Here is a 19,755-nt window from a genome sequence, read left to right as displayed (position 1 = left end):
CCAAAAATCAGTGCAGAAAACATGACGAAAGTTTTCATCTCTTTAGTGAATTCTCAATTATCCAGTGACCTTACGATTACCCCAGAAATAGTCGGTAAGAACTGAGGCTAGAAATGACGTCAAAGATCCTTACACACGCAAGGACGCACCGACGGGGATGAATGGTTATACAAATGTTATGGTTTACTGTCTATTGCCAAACCAAAACAATTCCAGATGGCTTTAATCTTTAAACAAATCGCACAAGTGTCTGCATGCAACCTCTTGGCATAGAGCTGAGATCGTCACACAAACAAACGGTCTCCATGGTGATTAGAAACTGTGCAATCCAAATTATGCTTGGCTTTAAATAAATGTTACAGTGTAATGGAAATGTAAAAAAATATATTTTATTTTACGCCAACATCAAGGTTTGATGTTAAAATCAAATGTATCAGAAATGTATTTCTGAAGGATCACGTGACACTGAAAACTGGAGTGATATCTGCTGAAAAAAAATGGATGACTAGTAAATTCTGAAAAAAAACATAGGTTTTAATTATTGGACCCATAATGTCCACAATGGTGTGCTCTTTGATACTTGCTAATTACTTACCAAGTACTAAATGGTTTAGCTCCCCAGAACTTGAGCGAGCTACTACATGTGGTACATCCTTTTCCTATTTAGCACCAAACTCTGGGATAGTCTTCCTAGCCTTGTTCAGGAAGCAGACACACTAAATCTAGACAAAAACCACATCTCTTTAACCTGTCATGCACATTATCACATTTCTATAATTCACATCCGTTAAAGGATTGTTAGGCTGCACAAACTAGGTCAACCAAACCAGACACACTTCCCTTAACACACGATGTACTTGTTACATCGTAAGAAGAATGGCATCTATGCTAATATTAGTCTCTCTGTTTATCCCGAGGTTACCGTAGTCAGCCGTATCCGGTCGGTATCCAGATCAGATGGTGGACCTGCACCTAGACACGACCACAACGAAGCCCTGAATGTCAGCAGAGATCCTGCTACTAGACAACGACAGCCATCGGCACAGATCCTCAGCAAAGCCCACGAGAACCTGACAGGTCCTCTGCACAGACCTATGACCAGCTGCGTCTCCGTACTGGCGTGATGAATCCAATCTTCAAGAAAAAGGAACTGGATGAAATGTTGAATGCTAAAATCCACAATCTGAATTCTGACTTGTGATGCTGCCTGAATCACAATAACACAGTGTTCCTTCGTTAGCCAGAGATCTGCCCCTCCCGGACTGATCCTGGTTTCTCCCACGGTCTTTTTCTCCATTCTTTCACCTGAAGGAGTTTGGGTTCCTTGCCACTGTCGTCTCTGGCTTGCTTAGTTGGGGACACTTAATATTCAACAATATTATTGACTTGACTGCACTGACGCTGTTGAATGAGAACTGGAAAATGCACAATGTGCTTTTTTATGCACAGCTTCTTTAATCAATGATCTTTAAAACAGAACTGAATCAACACTGAACCGACACTATTTTCTTTTAGAGCTGCTGTACAGCCCAAATGAACTGTTTGCATCATTGAATCGCTTTCCTATTATCACTGTTTTGAAACAATCTGTATTGTATAAAGTGCTACATAAATAAAGGTGATATGACTTGAAAATTCAGCTTTGCCATTCCCGGAATAAATTATTTTAAAATATATGAAAATTGAAAAGATATTTTATAGTTTAATTGTTATAATATTTCACAATATTGCTATTATTGATCAAATAAATGCAGCCTTGGTGAGTATAAGAGAATTTTCATAAACATTTTACTGATCCCAACCTTTTGAAAGATGGTGTATACAGATCCAGAACAATCAGTTCTAGGGACGTTTATTAAAATTTCACCCACAAAAATATATTAAGGGCCCCAAAAATAATTTGGAAACTTAAGTGCTTGATTATAAATGCATCAGATTGCTAAATCAGGTAGCACAAGCACACTTTTTTGCAAAAAAATAAAAAAGTTTGTAAGGTATACATGATAAACCAATAGATATAATGTGCAAAATAAAGTTAAAAAGTATTGGGCCACTTTGTCAAAAGTTTTGTCAAAGCTGTCCAAATGGGTCCAAATATTTTCTGGGACCATTGCATGTCACAGACAAACAGAATATCACTAAATTACCTTTTGTTACTCTCCGATGACTCTATTAGTGCCGAGTCCTTGCTTCGGCTATTGGAACTCCCCGAAGACTCATTGCCATGGGACTCATTTCCATGGGAATCATTACCGTGGGACTCGTTACCATGAGACTCTGTTCCACTCCCACTGGACCCGCTACTCTTCATATCCACATCCTCATGGAGGGAATGTTTCATCTTCCGGTTGTTATGGGGCGAAGCGGGAGGGTCTTGGCTACTGTCACTTCCTTCGGACGCCAGGCCAAGTTCGGCCCCCTTCGCGAAACTGCCCATGCGATGCAACGTTGCCATCGAACTGCAGCCGGCTGCCTCGTTCTGCCCCTCCAGGGAGGAGAACAGGTACGGTTTGGAATCTGAATCCTCAGACATCAGACTTGGTTTGAAGAAGTGAAGCAAGTGTGTGTGGCGTTCAGAGGGAATTCAGATGAGCACACGGTTTGCTATGGGAATAAGAAAGACAAAACATGAGTCATTAAAATTAAATGCATTTTTCATCTGAAAACATCAGGAAATCTTGTCTATAAACCACAGTCAAACTAGACTTTGAGAACACTTTTTTTTAATGGAAATTGCAATGCTCACAAATTCACGAGTTCACAAGTCTAAGTACACAAACCTGAACTTTGGAACGCAGCGAAATTCAAATCTGAATTGATGTCAATGGAAAGTGTGACCATCCCTTTAGACAAAGGAACAAGATGATGCACTTAAGCACGTCAAAAGAAACCAGGGCAAGACGGGACAGAGAAAATCTGCATGCCATCCCTGTACAGGAGATACAATCATGTTTTAGTTCCACAATCTTCTTCTATAACAGCAAAAGTTGAAAGTCAAATTCATGACTATTCATCACTAAGCCAGATCAAGCATCAAAGTAAAGCATGCAAAACACTGTCTGATTAAATACTGAGGTAAAATCTATAGGCAGGTCGGCCTCTGTCTGGACCCAAAGAGTTCAAAGGTGGACGATCCTGGTGTCCCCTTGTGTCCTTTAACTAAACAGATGTGGCATTTCGGCTTGTAAACACGGCCTCCTTCAAAGGATTAATCCCAGCATGTGCACATTAAAGGTGTTGGCCTAGACAGGACCAACAGCAGGCCATGGCTGGTTTTTATCCCTTCATGTTTCCATGAAAATGGCAGGGGAAAAAAATAAACTCTTATCCCTTTACTCTAAAGAAATAAATAGCTGTCTGAACAGAGTAGAGAAGACTGAGCCAAGTTTCCTGGTCAGGACCTAAGATGGACCATATTAAGGAAAGACACCTTCAAGACTCACAACTCTTTTACTCAAGAGCTTAAAATACACCTGTAGGATTGCCAGAGAGTAGAGTACGTTAGTGGATTTCCTGTGTGACCAAGACCTGAATAGATTTACCATGCATGACTGATATATTGTTTCAGGTAGACCCATTACATACATTGTAACACACATATATATATATAAATATATACACAGTACTGCAAAAACACCTGTGTGAACTTGAAAGGTAATTACAAAATACAAATTACATCATACACCCACTAAAAATGACTTTGGGGCCAGTTGATTATCCTCATTGAAATTATTAAATAATTATGTGGCAATGCATATGTTTGAAAAATATAGTGAATTGCACTTTAAAAATGCATACTTTTTTAACTCATTCAGATTGGATTAGCCACTTATATTTTTGCATTAATTTTGCAGTATTTATAATCTACATTAATATTCCATGTTGCATGGTTGCTGGTCAATCTCTGCCACTTAACAACTTTTTTTTCATCATTACATGTTTGGCACATGTTATTATTATTATTCTTTTTTTTTTGTCATTCTCACATGTAAATTAAGCAGTCCTACCCATATAAAAAGTACAGCAAAATATATAATTGATATAATCACAAACGGCTAACGTAAGACCTGCCCTACCAGTATCAATAACTTTTTGACGCATATCACTTGGTGCTCCACCCAAATCACACCTGTCTGACTTATGAGCACATATAATCTTATGTCTGGCTGAGTGCCTTACTGTAACCTAGTAACCCACAGGGCGATGACACAACAACGCTAACCTTTGTATTTTCTGTTGCATAGTGACACACTAGCCAAGCACTGACACTGTTGAATGAGAAAGAAAATTAAGTAAACATTAACAGAATTTTTTAATATGCCATATATTTGACGCAAGCAAAAAAGCTGTAAACCTCAGCATGTGTAAATGTGGCATTCAGCCTTTTATATGACTCTTTTAACTGTAACCTTTTAACCTAGAGAAAATGACAGTGCCAGTTCTCTAGATCTTTCTTAAAGTCAGAGTAAGTGCTCTCTAGTCATGACCTGCAGCTGACACATTATAATCCATTAATGCGGATTTTATTCAAACCCTAGGGGCATCTTCATGTGATATAGTTGCCTGCATGGGGACCATAAAGCAGAACACTGCAATTTAATATAATTACAGCTGACAGGCTTATATTGTTATCTCTTTATAATACAATCATAGGTGCCCATGGGAAAAGCACACTGGCTAACACATGGGATCAGATCTACAGTCTAAAAATCAATGATTAATAAAAATGTGTGTTAATAATGAAAAATAAACTGCAATGTCAATTGTATCCATTAGATGTAAAACGTACATCTGAACCAATGTTGCATTGTTAAAAGACACAAAGACAAATTATGCAATGATATTCAAAGCAGTCAGGCCAATAATATTCAAAATCCTTACTTTACGAGGCAAATTCATGTACCTTTCCTGGCCTTTTAAGTAAACGTAACCTGCTAAAAATATAATGTCAAAGACCACAGCCAGCATTGCTTAACAAGTTCAAAGTCACAATCTCACTGCTGATTCAGCACTTTTATTCTGGGCACTGAGCTCAAAGACCAACGACTAGGGTAAACGTACCTATTAAGCTCACCAAAATCTACATTGAGACATTTTTAGTGCACAAGATATTGGTTTTAGTACAAGAAGTTATTTTAAAATAAAATATTAATCTCTCACACTATAATATTTCATTTTATTTTAAATGACAAAAGTATTTCAATTAAGATGTACATCATTAAATATAAAAAGTCTGGCTGTGCTTAATGGGTACGTTTTGTACCCTTTAAGCACACCCCTGTTCCCAATAAGCTCACAACAAGTTTTATTAAAAATTCTTGTTTATTTTAAACAACCTTTTTAAGGAATAATTGAAAAAAGTTTTATTTGAAGGTACAGAGTCAATCACAAAAAAACAGAACACTAAAATCAAGCAACAAGGCATTCAATTTGATCAGGTAGCCTATCCTACTACCCCATATACTGTGCAAAAACTTGGTGTAATTAGCTGAATTCAACAGTTTCTTCTACAAAAAAGACTATATAAAAAGAACATTCACTAAGTAGTCATATGATAAATGACAAATACGATAAATATATGATAAACTACTTAATAATATGTTTCTTAATTATATTTTGACTAATTTGAATAATAAGCATTGCAATTAATTCAATCAATTGCACATTTAATATTAATATTCCACTCAACACCAAAAAATTATAATCTACTGTAATGTTAACCAAGTAAAGATCAGACAAACAAAGCCTAAACCTAATGATATACAAATGAACCTTACAACCAACCACCTTGCAGACGGTTTTATAACTCAGTATCAAGTGAGACATTTACGTAATTGAATGTGTAGCAGTGGCACATGGGCTACTACTTATAAGGACTTACATAAGTTTACAGACAGCTCTGAAAGGAAATAGATAATATTGCTTGGATGCTTGCATTTTAATACAATTTTACACAATTAGCACAAATTAAAGTAGGTGGTGACACAAATATGCATCTTTTATGGTGCAAATATTTCTTAGGCTACAAAACCTGATTCATATCAAAACCCTCTGACACACTTCAGTACTTGCATTTGGCATCAAAACCAAATTTACAATATGTAAAATTCAATGTATGATTTTCATCAAATATTCCAGGAGTTCAAAACAATTCAACATTATTTCATATAGGCCTACTTAAATAAGTGATTATTATTTATTAGCATATGTTTTGACTCAAGTCTTGATATTTGATTTAGACATAAGAGTTCAACAATCCTGAAAAGATTAGACACAGAGATTGATGTCTGTGTTCCATGATGTCATGATGTAAATCCTCTGTCACCAGGTCACGGCTTAAGAGCACACTCTTCCGGAGTAGCGTGTGTGTGTGTTGTTAGGTGTTGTAAAACTGTTGTTAGGCTGTACTACACAATCTGCTGACTAGGGCTGGGTATCGATTCAAATGTTCCAGTTCGATTCGATTTCGATTCGCAAATCGCAAGCTCTAAATTCGATTCGATTTAGATTTGGTTTCGATTCTAAGTTCGATTTCGATTCCCGATTCGACTCAATGAATATAGATTTAATACAAATCCTATATTTATAAAAAAGAACAGTGAACATAAGTTTACAAGTGGTTAATTAATAAAAAGAAATTAAGAGCCACAAACCTGTATATTAAACACTTTTTATTTTAGGGACACTTGGGTATATAACCCAACTTCAAATGCATACAATGAATGGACAGGGTTTTGATACAAGATGAAAAAAATTTATGCTGAAATTTGACAAGTCAGAACAATCGCACGCCTTGATCAATCAGGATCAGATTATTTTATGTTTAAGATAAAACACACATAAAATCTCACAGCATTAGCTGTAACAAGGCTATAAACAGTGCTAATACTGGCTTTTGGGTGATAGATAAACAAATACGGAAAAAAATCAATTTGTGGCTTTTGAGTATAGATTTTGAATCGTCCACATTTTAAAAAACGATTAATCGAAAAATCGATTTTTTTGCCCAGTCCTACTGCTGACACACATTTGTGCTTCTGGATGGATAAAATTTAAATAGTTTGAAACTGTACAGATTCATGAACTTACAGTGTTGCTATGCAATACCACAATATACATCATCCTAGTTTTGTACTTTCAGTTTGAGTATCATCAGTACCAAAACTCAAACAGGTTGAAGAGTGAAAATTGAACTGGTCCAATCAGACTAGCAGAAATCTTTAGCATTGAGCCCTGATGTTGTTTGGGGAAATTTTATTTTATTAACTACATGATTGCGACTCATTTCAGTCAGTAAATACTTTGTTTATAAATGTTGCTTACTTTGTAAAAGTAGAAAGCAAGCACATTAAAACTACCTACGCACATGGCTGAATAACTTTCATTCCCTATAATGTGACTCACAAAAATGTTCGTAATGATGTAGCTGCTTGAGTGTCGCCTGCACTTACATAATACTAAGGTCTTTCTGGTAGTCATATTGCAAAGTGCCCTTGTAAACAGCTGTTTGGTAATAATGCTGGCAGCAGGTAGCTGGCTAACCAAATCTTTCCAAGAAGACACATGTGAGACCTCCAGATTAGGTTGTGTAAGTGTCTTCATCCTCCTGCTAAAGCTAAATTCAGCATGTTTTATTTACTCTGTGCATTATTGCAATGCATAGCCGAGAATTTGGGACTTTTTGAGCTCTCTGAAACAACTTTAAAAATTGGGTTTCAGACAGGTGAGCAAACGAATAGTAACTTGTTTAATAAGAGTTTCTTGTGGCTTCTGGTGACCTCCAAACCCAGCGTGCATAGCAAAGAAAGGCAAAGGGTTTATCCTGATTTTACTACAAGAGTATCCAGCTGTAACTGGTTTCAGCCAACACAGGATGACCTTATGTCGTTTCCAGTCTCTAGTACGCCAAGGAAATAAAAGCACTATCAATCAGTTTCTTATCTGCACTCATGCTTGTCTATCTACTGTATGGATAGCCAACAGAGAAGGTGAAAGCAGCAGGACCAGGGCAGTAGCTGGAAAACCCCTCCAGGGAAATCAATGCATGTATTTGCAGTGGTTTCACACGCAGTGCGTGGGTCAGACTAATTTCTAGAAGGGGAGGCTTTTCTCAAGTTACACACTAATAAAATCTAATGAGATTGCAGTGTATGATATACATGTCTATGAGATTCTGTTTGCACAAGTCAGTTATGTAATGCAGTAAAACCAAATTTGCAAGCCAAGCACTTGTAATAGTTGAAAGTTAGCCACAAATGAAACAGCACTCACTTTGATTGCCATATATTCTTCACATGAAAATACTTACAGAAGACACTTTTTTCACAATTAGCCTACAATTGTACAAATAAACTAAATGTGCAATCAATAATTTTGCAACAGCCGTTTTTCTTTTTTTCTTTTGGCTACAAATGCCCAATATTAATTAATTAGATTTATTATTATTTTATTATGTTATTTTATTCCATGAAGGCTTTATGTCGAACATCACATGAACAAATGTGATGAATGAGAACATGTCTCATTACATCCGCTTGTTGGAGGAAGCAAAGCAGTTTAAACTGATGGCGATATATGGACTTTTAAGGTAATCAGCTTACCTAGTTTAATTAACCACATGATAGTGTGAAGAAGAAAACTGAAACACACTTTTAGATATCAATCTGCATATGCGATGGACATTGATTATGCTCATCTTTAGCAGCTCCTTTGAAGGCATCTTGAGTAAAACAACTCTATATTTAATGAAGCACATACAAAAGAACTGTACCACAAACGATGCAACCATGTTTACCCCAAAAACCCCCATTAGTTGATGGTCTTCTTGTTATCTTAATATGTCTTCCCTCCTAAGGTGAACGACTCCATGTAGAATAAAATGACTTTTATTAGGCTACCAATATGACGCCATTCCGCATTTTATGTGAATGTGCATAATTTTAAACATAATACTGTGCATTTCTTTAAAGGTTAAATGATTTAATGCAGAAAAATACTTTTAAAGCCTTCAAACAAACCCAAAAAAAAAAAAAAAAAACTCAAAACTGGCAATAAAACTGTAGTTTAACACAAATCGCATCCTCTGCGTAATCTAATTCCATGACCGTTCTGTTTCTCATCTAATTCCCATCCAACCACAAAATAATGCTGCAACTTGGAATGATAGCATCAATGAAAGTTTTGGACTGTTCGTGTGGCTCTGAGCCAGGAATAGTCTAAATGCATAAAAATGCACCCGAGGACACTCTTCGTGCGTCATCACTTCCTACCCTCCCACTGCATACTCTGCCCCAGCAGCCAATCCCATCTCAAGTGCCAACGCTTTCAGCCTATCCTGTTGAGCAACTCCGGACATATCACGTAAAACTGCTCGCCCACACTTTCTCTTTTATAGTCAGAGTGAGTTCAACAACGACCCATGTGGCCCTACAACATGTATATTTGAAGAAAGATAATGTTTCCACTCAGACAGATCACCCAAAGCACATCCTTTATTGCATTTATTGGGTTAGTTCACCCAAAAATTAAAATTCTGTCAGTAATTACTCACCCTCAAGCGACAAGAATACTTTTAGTGTGCTAAAAAAAAAAGTTAAAGCTACAAAAAGTATTCTCGTCGCTTACCACTGTAGTCACTTGAACTATTATAATGATGTCTTTACTAACTTTTCTGGGCCAGCAGATGAAATTACCTAGCAGCCTATAAAGAAGTGAGCCAGCTCTCAGATTTCATCAAAAATATCTTCATTTGTGTGCCGAAGATGAACGAAAGTCTTATGGGGTTGGAAAAACATGAGGGCGAGTAATTACTGACAGAATTTTAATTTTTGGGTGAACTACCCCTTTAAAGAATCCATTACAGATACTATCTATGCATTTATCCTTAATTTATTCTTAATAGTGGTGTCCAACCACTGTTTAGAGAAGATGATGATCAGTTTCTGATTACGTCAGTGCGCAACCATTATTCCAGCATCACCAAAATTAGATCTAATAATTACATGTCTCTAGGTTCTCATTTGGATCAAGCTCTGCAACATTCACTGTCTTGGCCAAGAAAATTGATTAAATACGAGACAAAAAAGCAAGAAAATTGGCATTCTATTTCTGGAAAATCAAAGCAGATGTGGAATGAAAACATCTACAAAACTGTATATTCTCAAAATGTACTTTAAACCTGTACATTTTAGATGGAATAGATCATGACATATGCGAATTAAAATGCAAATTAGCTTATATCACACAAAAGATTTTGGGAAATGATTGCAAACAAATTATGATGAATACAATTAGAGGTCAGCTTTGAGAAAAAGACCAGTTAAACAAAAACCAGGGATACAAAGGTGCTGAAAAACAGCATGAGAAAGATCTCAACTACCTGATTTTCTTTAATTTTGTCGCAAAATGTTACTATATTATTGCTCAGCTCTTTATTTAAAGTTGGATATTTAGTCCAACTTTATCCACCTACACTATACTCGAGTATAGTGTAGATGGATAAAGTTGGACATACTAAGGTAATATATAGAAAATTTAAACTACTTGCTTGTATAGGTAAATGTAAACTGCATTATCACCCAGCTCAAATCTGCTAAATGCAAATAAAGGATGAAGATATTATAAAAATTAACATCATGATTTTCTATAAAGCTGCTTTGAAACAGAAAAGTGCTATAAAACAGTTTATGCAATGAAATAAACAGTTTGCAGAAACACAATGCACATGCAGAGTTTATGTGCTCATTACATTAGAGGCAGATTAAGGTATTTGGAGCACCTCTAGTATGAGTAGGTCAGTTTTAATAGCCTACAAACAACTTACCCAGCATACACTGTGACATAAGTGGTCAACTGCCAACTTCAAGCTATTTTTACTCCTTTAAAATCAATTTAAAGTCAACATATACTCATCGTCATGTTGTTCCAAACCAGTCACCATTCACTTTCATTGTATGGCAAAAAGATTCAAATTAAAGTGAATGGTGACTGAGACTATAATTCTGGCTAACATTTATTTGAAAATATAACTATAGGTTTCCAGTATTAGTTAAAATGACCACATACTGTTTTTTGAATTAATTAATGTAAACTAGAACTTATGCAATAAGTGCCTCATTGTCATAAGTCTGATGTGTGTATCAGTGGCATGTGTTACAGCAAGGCATTATCTAACATACGTGACTCTACCCCTGACAATTATATATGTAGCCTGCAATGACATAATGTTCACATCCAGATCCAGATTGAGATTCATTCATTTAGGGAGGGAAATGTGTGGCAGGCTATTTTAGCAATTATTCTTTTATCACTAGTGTATATTTTTGCTATGAGTACTTCTCTTTTTAAAATACTAGTAAGTAATTTATGGTACAAAATTGTTTTTACATTTTACTTGAAACTATTAATTGGCAAAGGTATTTATCCACAAACTATTACTTATTCCTCCTTATATAAATATTCATTAGGAAAGAATAAATACTTCTTAGTTACTAGAATAAGTACTAGCATATATTGTAGTTACAACAAACTGAATAGACACTTAAACTTATAATTTATTAAACACTAGTATGTATTCCAGTTGTTTATTGGAAGATTTTTAGAGAAGTGACTACTAAAGAAGTCAGTATTAGAAGATAGAATACACAATGAATAGCTGCAAGTTATTATACACTATTGGATTTATTACAAAAAATGCTAAAATAAGTACTAGTTACAAAAACAGATACCAGTGAGTCAAGGAATAAATGTTAAAATGGCTGTACATGACAAACGAGGCTAGGCTGTTTCATAACCTACAGAGTTCGCTTTTTAGCAAAATATTTTGCAGTTTCATAGTCTCAGTAACTAGGGTGAATAAAAAAAAAAAAAAAAAAAAAAAAAACCGTTATATGGCATTTCTTCGTCTAGGTAAACAAGGAGGACAAAACTAGTAATTTAAAGGGCTTTGGTCTGGAGCACTGACCGAACATGACCTAATCACTGACACAGTTATGCAACGCGTAACGTTAAGCTTAATACATAACATACATATTTGACATATATATGAATGAACCGATGTATATCACATATGTGTTACAGTGTATATGTACGAACACCACTTTGTGTTTACGACATAAACTTGTTTAAGAGAATGGTTCACATTGCAGTCAATGGAAAATGTTATACAACTCAACAGCCGAGTCTTCTAAACGACATGAATGTATCTTACCTGACAACTTAAACAGTCTTCTTTTTCGTACAGGTTGGCTGCCTCAAAACAGGTCTCCGTCCTGTCCGGCTAAATTAAACATAGTCCTGAAATTCCAGTCAAGCCACAGCGTCAGTTTGACACACATCGCTGGAGACTGCTCTCTAGTCTCTCACACCGGTGCCCTGGATCTCTCGAGCTCGCAGCATGACCTGCATTCAAACTCCTCCCACCGTACACTCCTATTGGCCAAACGCCGCGAATTTGCATGCGAAAAATGCGGAAATGCCAGGAACGCACTGTGATTGGCTCAGAGGGCCGCCAGTCTTTTTACATAAGTATGTCATACGCCTCACGTGGACAACAATGACCAGTGACGACTACGTGCGTTGCGTATGGACAAATCAGTAGTAAGAGAGAGCTAGTGAATGGGACACCGAAGAGGGAAAAGCCTGTGGTTGGTCCTAGGAAGCTGAGTACGCCGAACGTTATACAAACGGTTATACAAGTGTGTGTACAGTCAATGTGGTCTCGCCCTGTATGAGCGAAACACGGCATGTGAGCCTGTTGTTATATGGTGGATGCTCGAAATTATCCAGTAGGTTTTATAGGTATATCAAGGGACTGTTTTCTTGCAGTGAGTGAAGTTCATCTACGTTAGAGTAATGTACACATACACATACACATATAATATATAACCCGACTGCACTCTGGTTTATTTCAATCACTTTCATAACATTTCATAACACATAGGCTACATAACATCTCATACAGATGCTATTGCATAACATCTCATGTAGGCTATTCATTGTTTTGCCCTTAGTAGTCAAAGTGCCTACTGCATACTGCCTATGTTTGAGCTGCAATGTTGATATTTTACTGTCACACTGAGCATCCTCTGCAACAAATCCATTTTCCCAAGCAGGCTTTTTATTTGTACCATGAAATACAGTATAAGGCTATGTGTTTTAAAGCACCCAGGATATGTGAGTTTATTAGAGCCCACAATAATAAACAGTAGAGTAGTGAAAAACACTCTCTCTTTCTCTGTTTGGACTCTCTCCATGCCCGTCTGTTAGAAGAAGAGTCATCTTCCCTTTTGCCAATAATTGTTTTTCTCTTCCTGCATTCGTTTATTTTTACTTCAAGGCAATGTTCTTGTCTGACCTGCTGAAACAGCTATTTATGTGATGGTAAACCCGTTTTATTCTTTGGTGAAGTATGCCGATTGTGATTCTTGTGATTATGATTTCCAATCAGTTGTGTTTGCGTAGCTCATTATATCTGTTCCATCTTCCATTTAAGCAATATCATAAGTAATAGTGCTGTTGTACTGAATATGGCACTAGGCTGCATTTTGCAAAAAAAAAAAAAAAAAAAAAACTGCAAGGACAAGACCTCTTGAGGTGATTGAACACAAATTTCTCAAAGAAGATGAATGGAATGTTTTCTGTCATATTTTTCTCACATGCACACAAATCTCTTTAAAATAAATCTCAATAACACCAGATGGCCCAGATGGCTTCTATCTCTTCCAATATGGATCCACAAGATTGGACACCAAATCACACCAGACCATTTCTAAAAACTCTCACAGATCCAGAAACACTATCTTTCTGTTTCTCACTCCTCTTTCTGAGAATATTAAGCAAAAACATAGTCACAATAAATCCATAGAAGCTTTCTGATATATGCACAATAAGCAGCAGGTGTTTTGTTATACAAGCAAAGACATATTAATTATTAATAGCTGATCATTAGTGTGTTCCCAGCAGTTGCTGAGCACTAATGAACTCTGAAAGTGCAAAAGGCCATTGCATTTGTTCCAGATAGATAATATATGCACTTGACAGACGCTTTTATCCAAACAACTTACATTTCATGGTACAGACTTACATTCTTATCAGTTCTTGCTTTCCCTGGGAATCAAACCCATGACTTCGGCGTTGCAAGCACCAACGCTCCACTGTTTGAGCTACAGGAAAGTGATTGTGTTCTCCAGTGAAATGAAAATATTAGAATAAAACATTGAAAAATTAAGTGAAATTAAAATATTAGAATAAAACATTGCAAAATGAAATGTTATTCTCAGTGATGGAAATTGCCGAGATTCACTACAGGGGGACCCTAAACATATTTTATATTTTTAAAACAGAGATTCAGAAAATCTATTACATTGATAAAATATGTAAATCCTTTACATTTTGAACTGAAACTCCGTCTCCCGAATTCCAGCCCAGGTTATAATTGAGGTCTGATAGTGAGTATACAAATGAATAGCACGACAGATCAAACGGGAAGTCCTCATTCATGGGCTGAATGAGGATGCAAGCAAAAATACACTCTAAAAACGTTCAATCGATCCAACAGGGACATGTGGGTGTAATGTTTACAGTGCTGGCGGAAGCACTTTATAACTGAAAAAACCATGAGTCAGTGAATTGAGTGGACCATCTTTAATAGTTCCACTTTTATCAGATGCACGACAGATCAAGGCTGTTTGAGTGGTGTTTGAGTGTGTTTGTCATTGGTTCTTTTGGGTTTTGTGAAATGGTGTGAAAGTGACGCACATAAAAGACAACCGAGGGCCAAAACAATCCTTTAACAAGACTCTTAAATGACGCATTGTTTGAGTGGTGTTCAGTAAAAAGTGCACTTATTGTTTTATTATGGGGTGACCATTTGTTTTTTGGGGTTTTGTTTTCCAATGAATGACATTTATAGACAACGAAATGTCATATTTCTGCATGTAAAATCTAAGAGACCAACTTTTGGTTGAAATCATAGGTAGAATGTATCCTTCATTGAGAAAACGATCTCATAATGCATTATGACTTCCCTGGTGGGGAAAAAAATCCATCCAAGATGGTGAATGCAGCAAAAATATTAATTATAATTACAATTACAATTAATTTAATGTTTAAAAGCATTAATTGCATTAAAAGGCTTGATGCCCTATACTGAACTCACACTCAGTAACCTTTCATATTAGCTATTTTTAATGTCAACTGTTTGGCCTAATTTGATCAAAACTGCCATACTGAGCTCCATTCTCATGACATAAACTCTGTAACATGATCTCTTCTTGTCTCATAAAATAACACAATAAAAATGCTGAAACATATTTAAGATCAGAAATCAGGTGAAATGAGGCATGCTTTTTTTGTCTGTTTGCTGTAACTAATTGTGAATTGTATTTAAACTAACTGTACCTACATATTTCATATACTACAGAGTTTCCCATTTCTTTGGCCCTAAATTAAGAAGCTATGATTTCCTAAAGGTTCCAAACGGGTTCTGAAAGGGTTTTTTGGCTGCGATGCTATTTTGTCTAACCTTTCAGTAATCAGAACGAACCATTTTTCTTAGTGTGAAGAACATTTTTATAATCTAAAGAACACTTTTCCATTATAAAGAACATTTTGTGCAATGAAAGGTTCCATTGATGTTAAAAGTTCTTTATGGAATCATAGCTGTCAATCAAGAACTGTATTTTTAAGAGTGTATTTAAAAGAACACACTATAGGATTCAGTTTCATTGGGGGAAATTAAATCACTTATCAGATTCTTAATTTATGTTCCTGCATTGTAAGACAAAACTCTATTAAACTTCTTTGATATATGGCATATTCAGCACTTTTAAAGAATCATTTTGGGATCACATGACGTAGCCAGTCATGGGAGGAGCCAGGTGTCCTCAGGTTGCACCAAATGATTGATTAGCTGCATTTGTTTGGTATGTGTTTTTGTATACAACAAACACACACCATACCATATGTTTATAGACACCATACGAATACAAGATTATGGATTTAGTATTAGATCCACTGTGTTTTAATGGACACACCATGGTAGCGCATTCCTGAACCAAATCACCTCTAAACTTTACAAGCACATTTTGAACTCCCCCGCAGTAAGCTCTTATTGCCTGGATTTTCCATTACATCTGTCTGGAATAGGGAGAGGGGAGTTGTCTTTTGGATCCTGTCCTAAGCATTACATCACCAAACGTAAATATAACCCAGCAGCAGACATGACCGAGACGGAAAAGGTTCTGGCTTGATGCCTGGCGAAAGCATGCTGTCCTCCTCCCTCAAACTTCCTGGAGTGACCACCCTTTTCCTCACCTCACCTCACTTCACTTTTGCGCTTATAGTGGAGTTTGGTATGAGTTAAGCAGACAGCAGTGTCCGTATGTGCCATACACGAGCCAAAAGCAAATGTACTTTGTCATTATTTGTGGAGCGATGTCATAGACCTCAGTCACACAGCCTTTTATGTCATCTAAATGATGTTACAAAATAACAGAACATTTTATTCTGCCAGCATTTTTGCCACAGTGCAACAGAAATAGCCTAATCCATAAATAAAAACCCTAATTTTCTCCCCAAAAAATGGTTTTAGCTAACATTTAACATTCAAAGAAAAAAACAACAACCAGATATACATGCTTCTGTAAAAGTGACCTCTCCCACCATGAAGCATTGCGAGTGACAATCAAATTATGAGTCGTTCTCCCTGCATGTGCAATTACTGCGTTTATTTGTATACTGTATCGGATTCTAAATAATTGTATGTAAAATTATGTTTTATACTTTTAATCAATGGCTATTGGTGAAAAGTTTTATAATCTTTTCCACATGATCACATCATATACAGACTGATTGATTGATTGATTGATTGATTGATTGATTGATTGATTGACTGAAGGACAGATAGATAAAGAGTACTGTGAGTTCTATTTAAATGATTAAATTCATAAGCAATTGCAGAGTTTATACTATAAAACAATATGTCAGAGGATCAGAATATGACATAATATATTTAATCAGTGATTGTAAAAAAAAAATGTATGTTATATTTTTACATGTCATTCACAATGGTAGAAGGATGAAGTACACACAATTCTTTATTGAAGTTTTAAATAAATAAATAAATAGATAAAATATAAACCCTGAAGTTGCGAGCTCCTTTTAAAGGATTTAAATGATTATGTTAAGCATTTTCAGGGTTGTAGCTTAACAATATGTCAAAGGATCAGATATGACATCATTCCCCTTCAGACATAGAAAACTGATTCCACTGACAAAAGTGTTAATGAAGGACAACAGGCAGAGAGGCATGAACAAGAATCAACTGTATATGCCCACCTCTGCATGACGTAAATCCTTAGATGCGTGGGTTTGTTCATGGCTTATCAGTAGGAGTGGAGATCTGTGGAGTGCTTAAGGAAGAGGACATGTAAAAACCAACACACAACAATGACAATCAAACAACAACCACAATGTACTGTTTTAGCATTAAGATGTTCCCATTATGTAATATCAGAAACTTGCATTTCCTTACAAGGTCCCAGGATTTTATTCCCCCATCTGAGGTTGGTGATTTAGCCAAAACTAATTTTTTAGGCCTGTTCATCAAATATATTTTATAGTACTTAAAAAGCACCCTAATGCTGCTTTTTTGAATCACCATTTAAAAAAAAAAAAAAAAAAAAAAAAAGGTTTAATAGGATTCTGGTACTTGGTAGTTGTGTTCTTGTTGTCATGACAACTAGATCTTTAAGTAGCTTAAGATGTTGTCAGCTTGTTTGAGTGCATGCTACACTCTTGGAAAAAAGTTCAAATGGGGTTCTATGGAACCCTAATGTTCTTGACTCAACTAAAATGATGGCTTTTAGGTACTAAAGTAGCTTATTAAAATAATGCACAAGATTTTATGACAAAATAAACATTGTGCTAGAATATGATTTTAGAATATAGTAGAATATAAAGGCCCCGGTTTCATAGACTTAGATTAAGCCAGGATCATGCCTTAGTTCAATTAGAACATTTAAGTAGCTTTTTAAAACATGCCTTGGAAAAAAAAAATGCTATTGTGCATCTTGAGACAAAATAAATGTATCTGAAATGTTTAGTTCTAGATTAACTAGATTAACTTAAGCCTCGTCTGTGAAACCAGGGGGAAGTGGTTTCAGGGGTGATTTGAGATCTAGAACTAAACATTTCAGATACATTTATCTCTGAGACAGTTAATTCCGATATCTGACAGCTACAGGTGCTTGCAGGGGAAATAAAGCCATATCTATAGGCCTGGAGTAAATATTATGAAAAATGTCAAATGTTAAAGTGGCCATGTAGTGTTCCTTATTGGCCAACTTATTGATCGTGCTCGCACTTGCAAACAAGAAACTGAAGGTGATTTAAGATCACGATTACTCACGGCCAAGTTCTTATTCGTTCTTTGCTTCGGAGTAAAAATTAGTTGGAAATACCTTTTTATAAATACCTTTATAATTGAACGCTGCAGTTAAGAAAGCATAGCAATGTGGACATCCATATGCACGAGCTCTGCAATTCACCAGCATCATGTGTTGATGGATGAGGTAATTAAAAATTAAAAAATCAATTGTTTTGATAGTTTGATTCTAAAGTATATTTGAGGCTATAGACTATATAGGTCTGTTCCTGAGATCAACCTGTCTCCCAATTCAGGGGCTGCATCCTTTGCAACCTGACTGTAATTAAGTTGTGTTTTATCAGAGTTCGAGCTAAAATTTGCAGGAAGGTAGATCTCTAGGAACACTATGGGTTATTACAGATCTTGCTAAATTTGAATTAATCCCTTTTATTTGTATGACACATTGACAGTTGACAGAATGGCTCTTTCGTATGAGGCGCCACGTAGGATTTAAATCAAACTTCCTTATCAATACATACATAACACACGTGCATATACACCTATTAATTACTCGCATATACATGTATACTATTGGATGTTCAAAATACATATATGAAATACACGTGCACACTAATATGAAATCCATACCAATACATATTATGTTAGTCATGAATGCATATACACTTGTGAATAACTTGCATATAAACTTGACGCACGCATACACCTATAAACACTCGCATATACATATAAACTTCCATGCATATACACCTATAAACACTCGCATATACATATACACTTCCATGCATATACACCTATAAACACTCGCACATACATATAAACTTCCATGCATATACACCTATAAACACTCGCACATACATATAAACTTCCATGCATATACACCTATAAACACTCACACATATAAACTTCCATGCATATACACCTATAAACACTCATACATACATATAAACTTCCATGCATATACACCTATAAACACTCGCACATACATATAAACTTCCATGCATATACACCTATAAACACTCGCATATACATATAAACTTCCATGCATATACACCTATAAACACTCGCATATACATATAAACTTCCATGTATATACACCTATAAACACTCACACATACATATAAACTTCCATGTATACACCTATAAACACTCGCGCATACATATAAAATAAAACGTGGATGCATGCTTTGTGTGTATATGCGAGTGATTTCATATGTGGATGTGTGTGAACTTTTCAGTGTAAAAGGAAGGCATTTGTGCGTACACGGAATTAACCTGCCTTTTTGATAGTTTGTTTTCCAATTTGAAATGAAATAAGCATAAACGAGAAAACGGCCCCTTATTCGTTTTTTTTCGTAAAAAAAAAAAAA

At 35.8% G+C, this 19,755-nt stretch overlaps 1 protein-coding gene across 3 annotated transcripts in view; it reads right to left on the bottom strand.

The window, feature by feature from the left end:
- Positions 1–12,374, bottom strand: part of per2 (period circadian clock 2) — a 33,278-nt gene extending 20,904 nt beyond the window's left edge. The window contains exons 1-3 of one of the 3 annotated variants that reach the window (XM_081375300.1): positions 12,209–12,373; positions 2,781–2,929; positions 2,148–2,604 (exon numbers count right to left, since the gene is read on the bottom strand). In XM_081375300.1, coding sequence (XP_081231426.1) covers positions 2,148–2,533 — 386 coding nt within the window. In that variant the 5' untranslated portion in view covers positions 2,534–2,604; positions 2,781–2,929; positions 12,209–12,373. Of the gene's footprint in view, positions 1–2,147; positions 2,605–2,780; positions 2,930–12,208 lie in introns of all 3 variants that reach the window. The other 2 variants (XM_081375299.1, XM_081375301.1) reach the window with 2 other exon arrangements.
- Positions 12,375–19,755: the final 7,381 nt, after the last annotated feature.

This window comes from Scardinius erythrophthalmus, assembly GCF_964197995.2.
Source record: "Scardinius erythrophthalmus genome assembly, chromosome: 9".
NCBI classification, from domain to species: Eukaryota; Metazoa; Chordata; class Actinopteri; order Cypriniformes; family Leuciscidae; genus Scardinius; species Scardinius erythrophthalmus.
The sequence above is the reverse complement of the archived record's forward strand: the minus strand, read 5'-3'. Positions and strand labels throughout refer to the sequence as shown.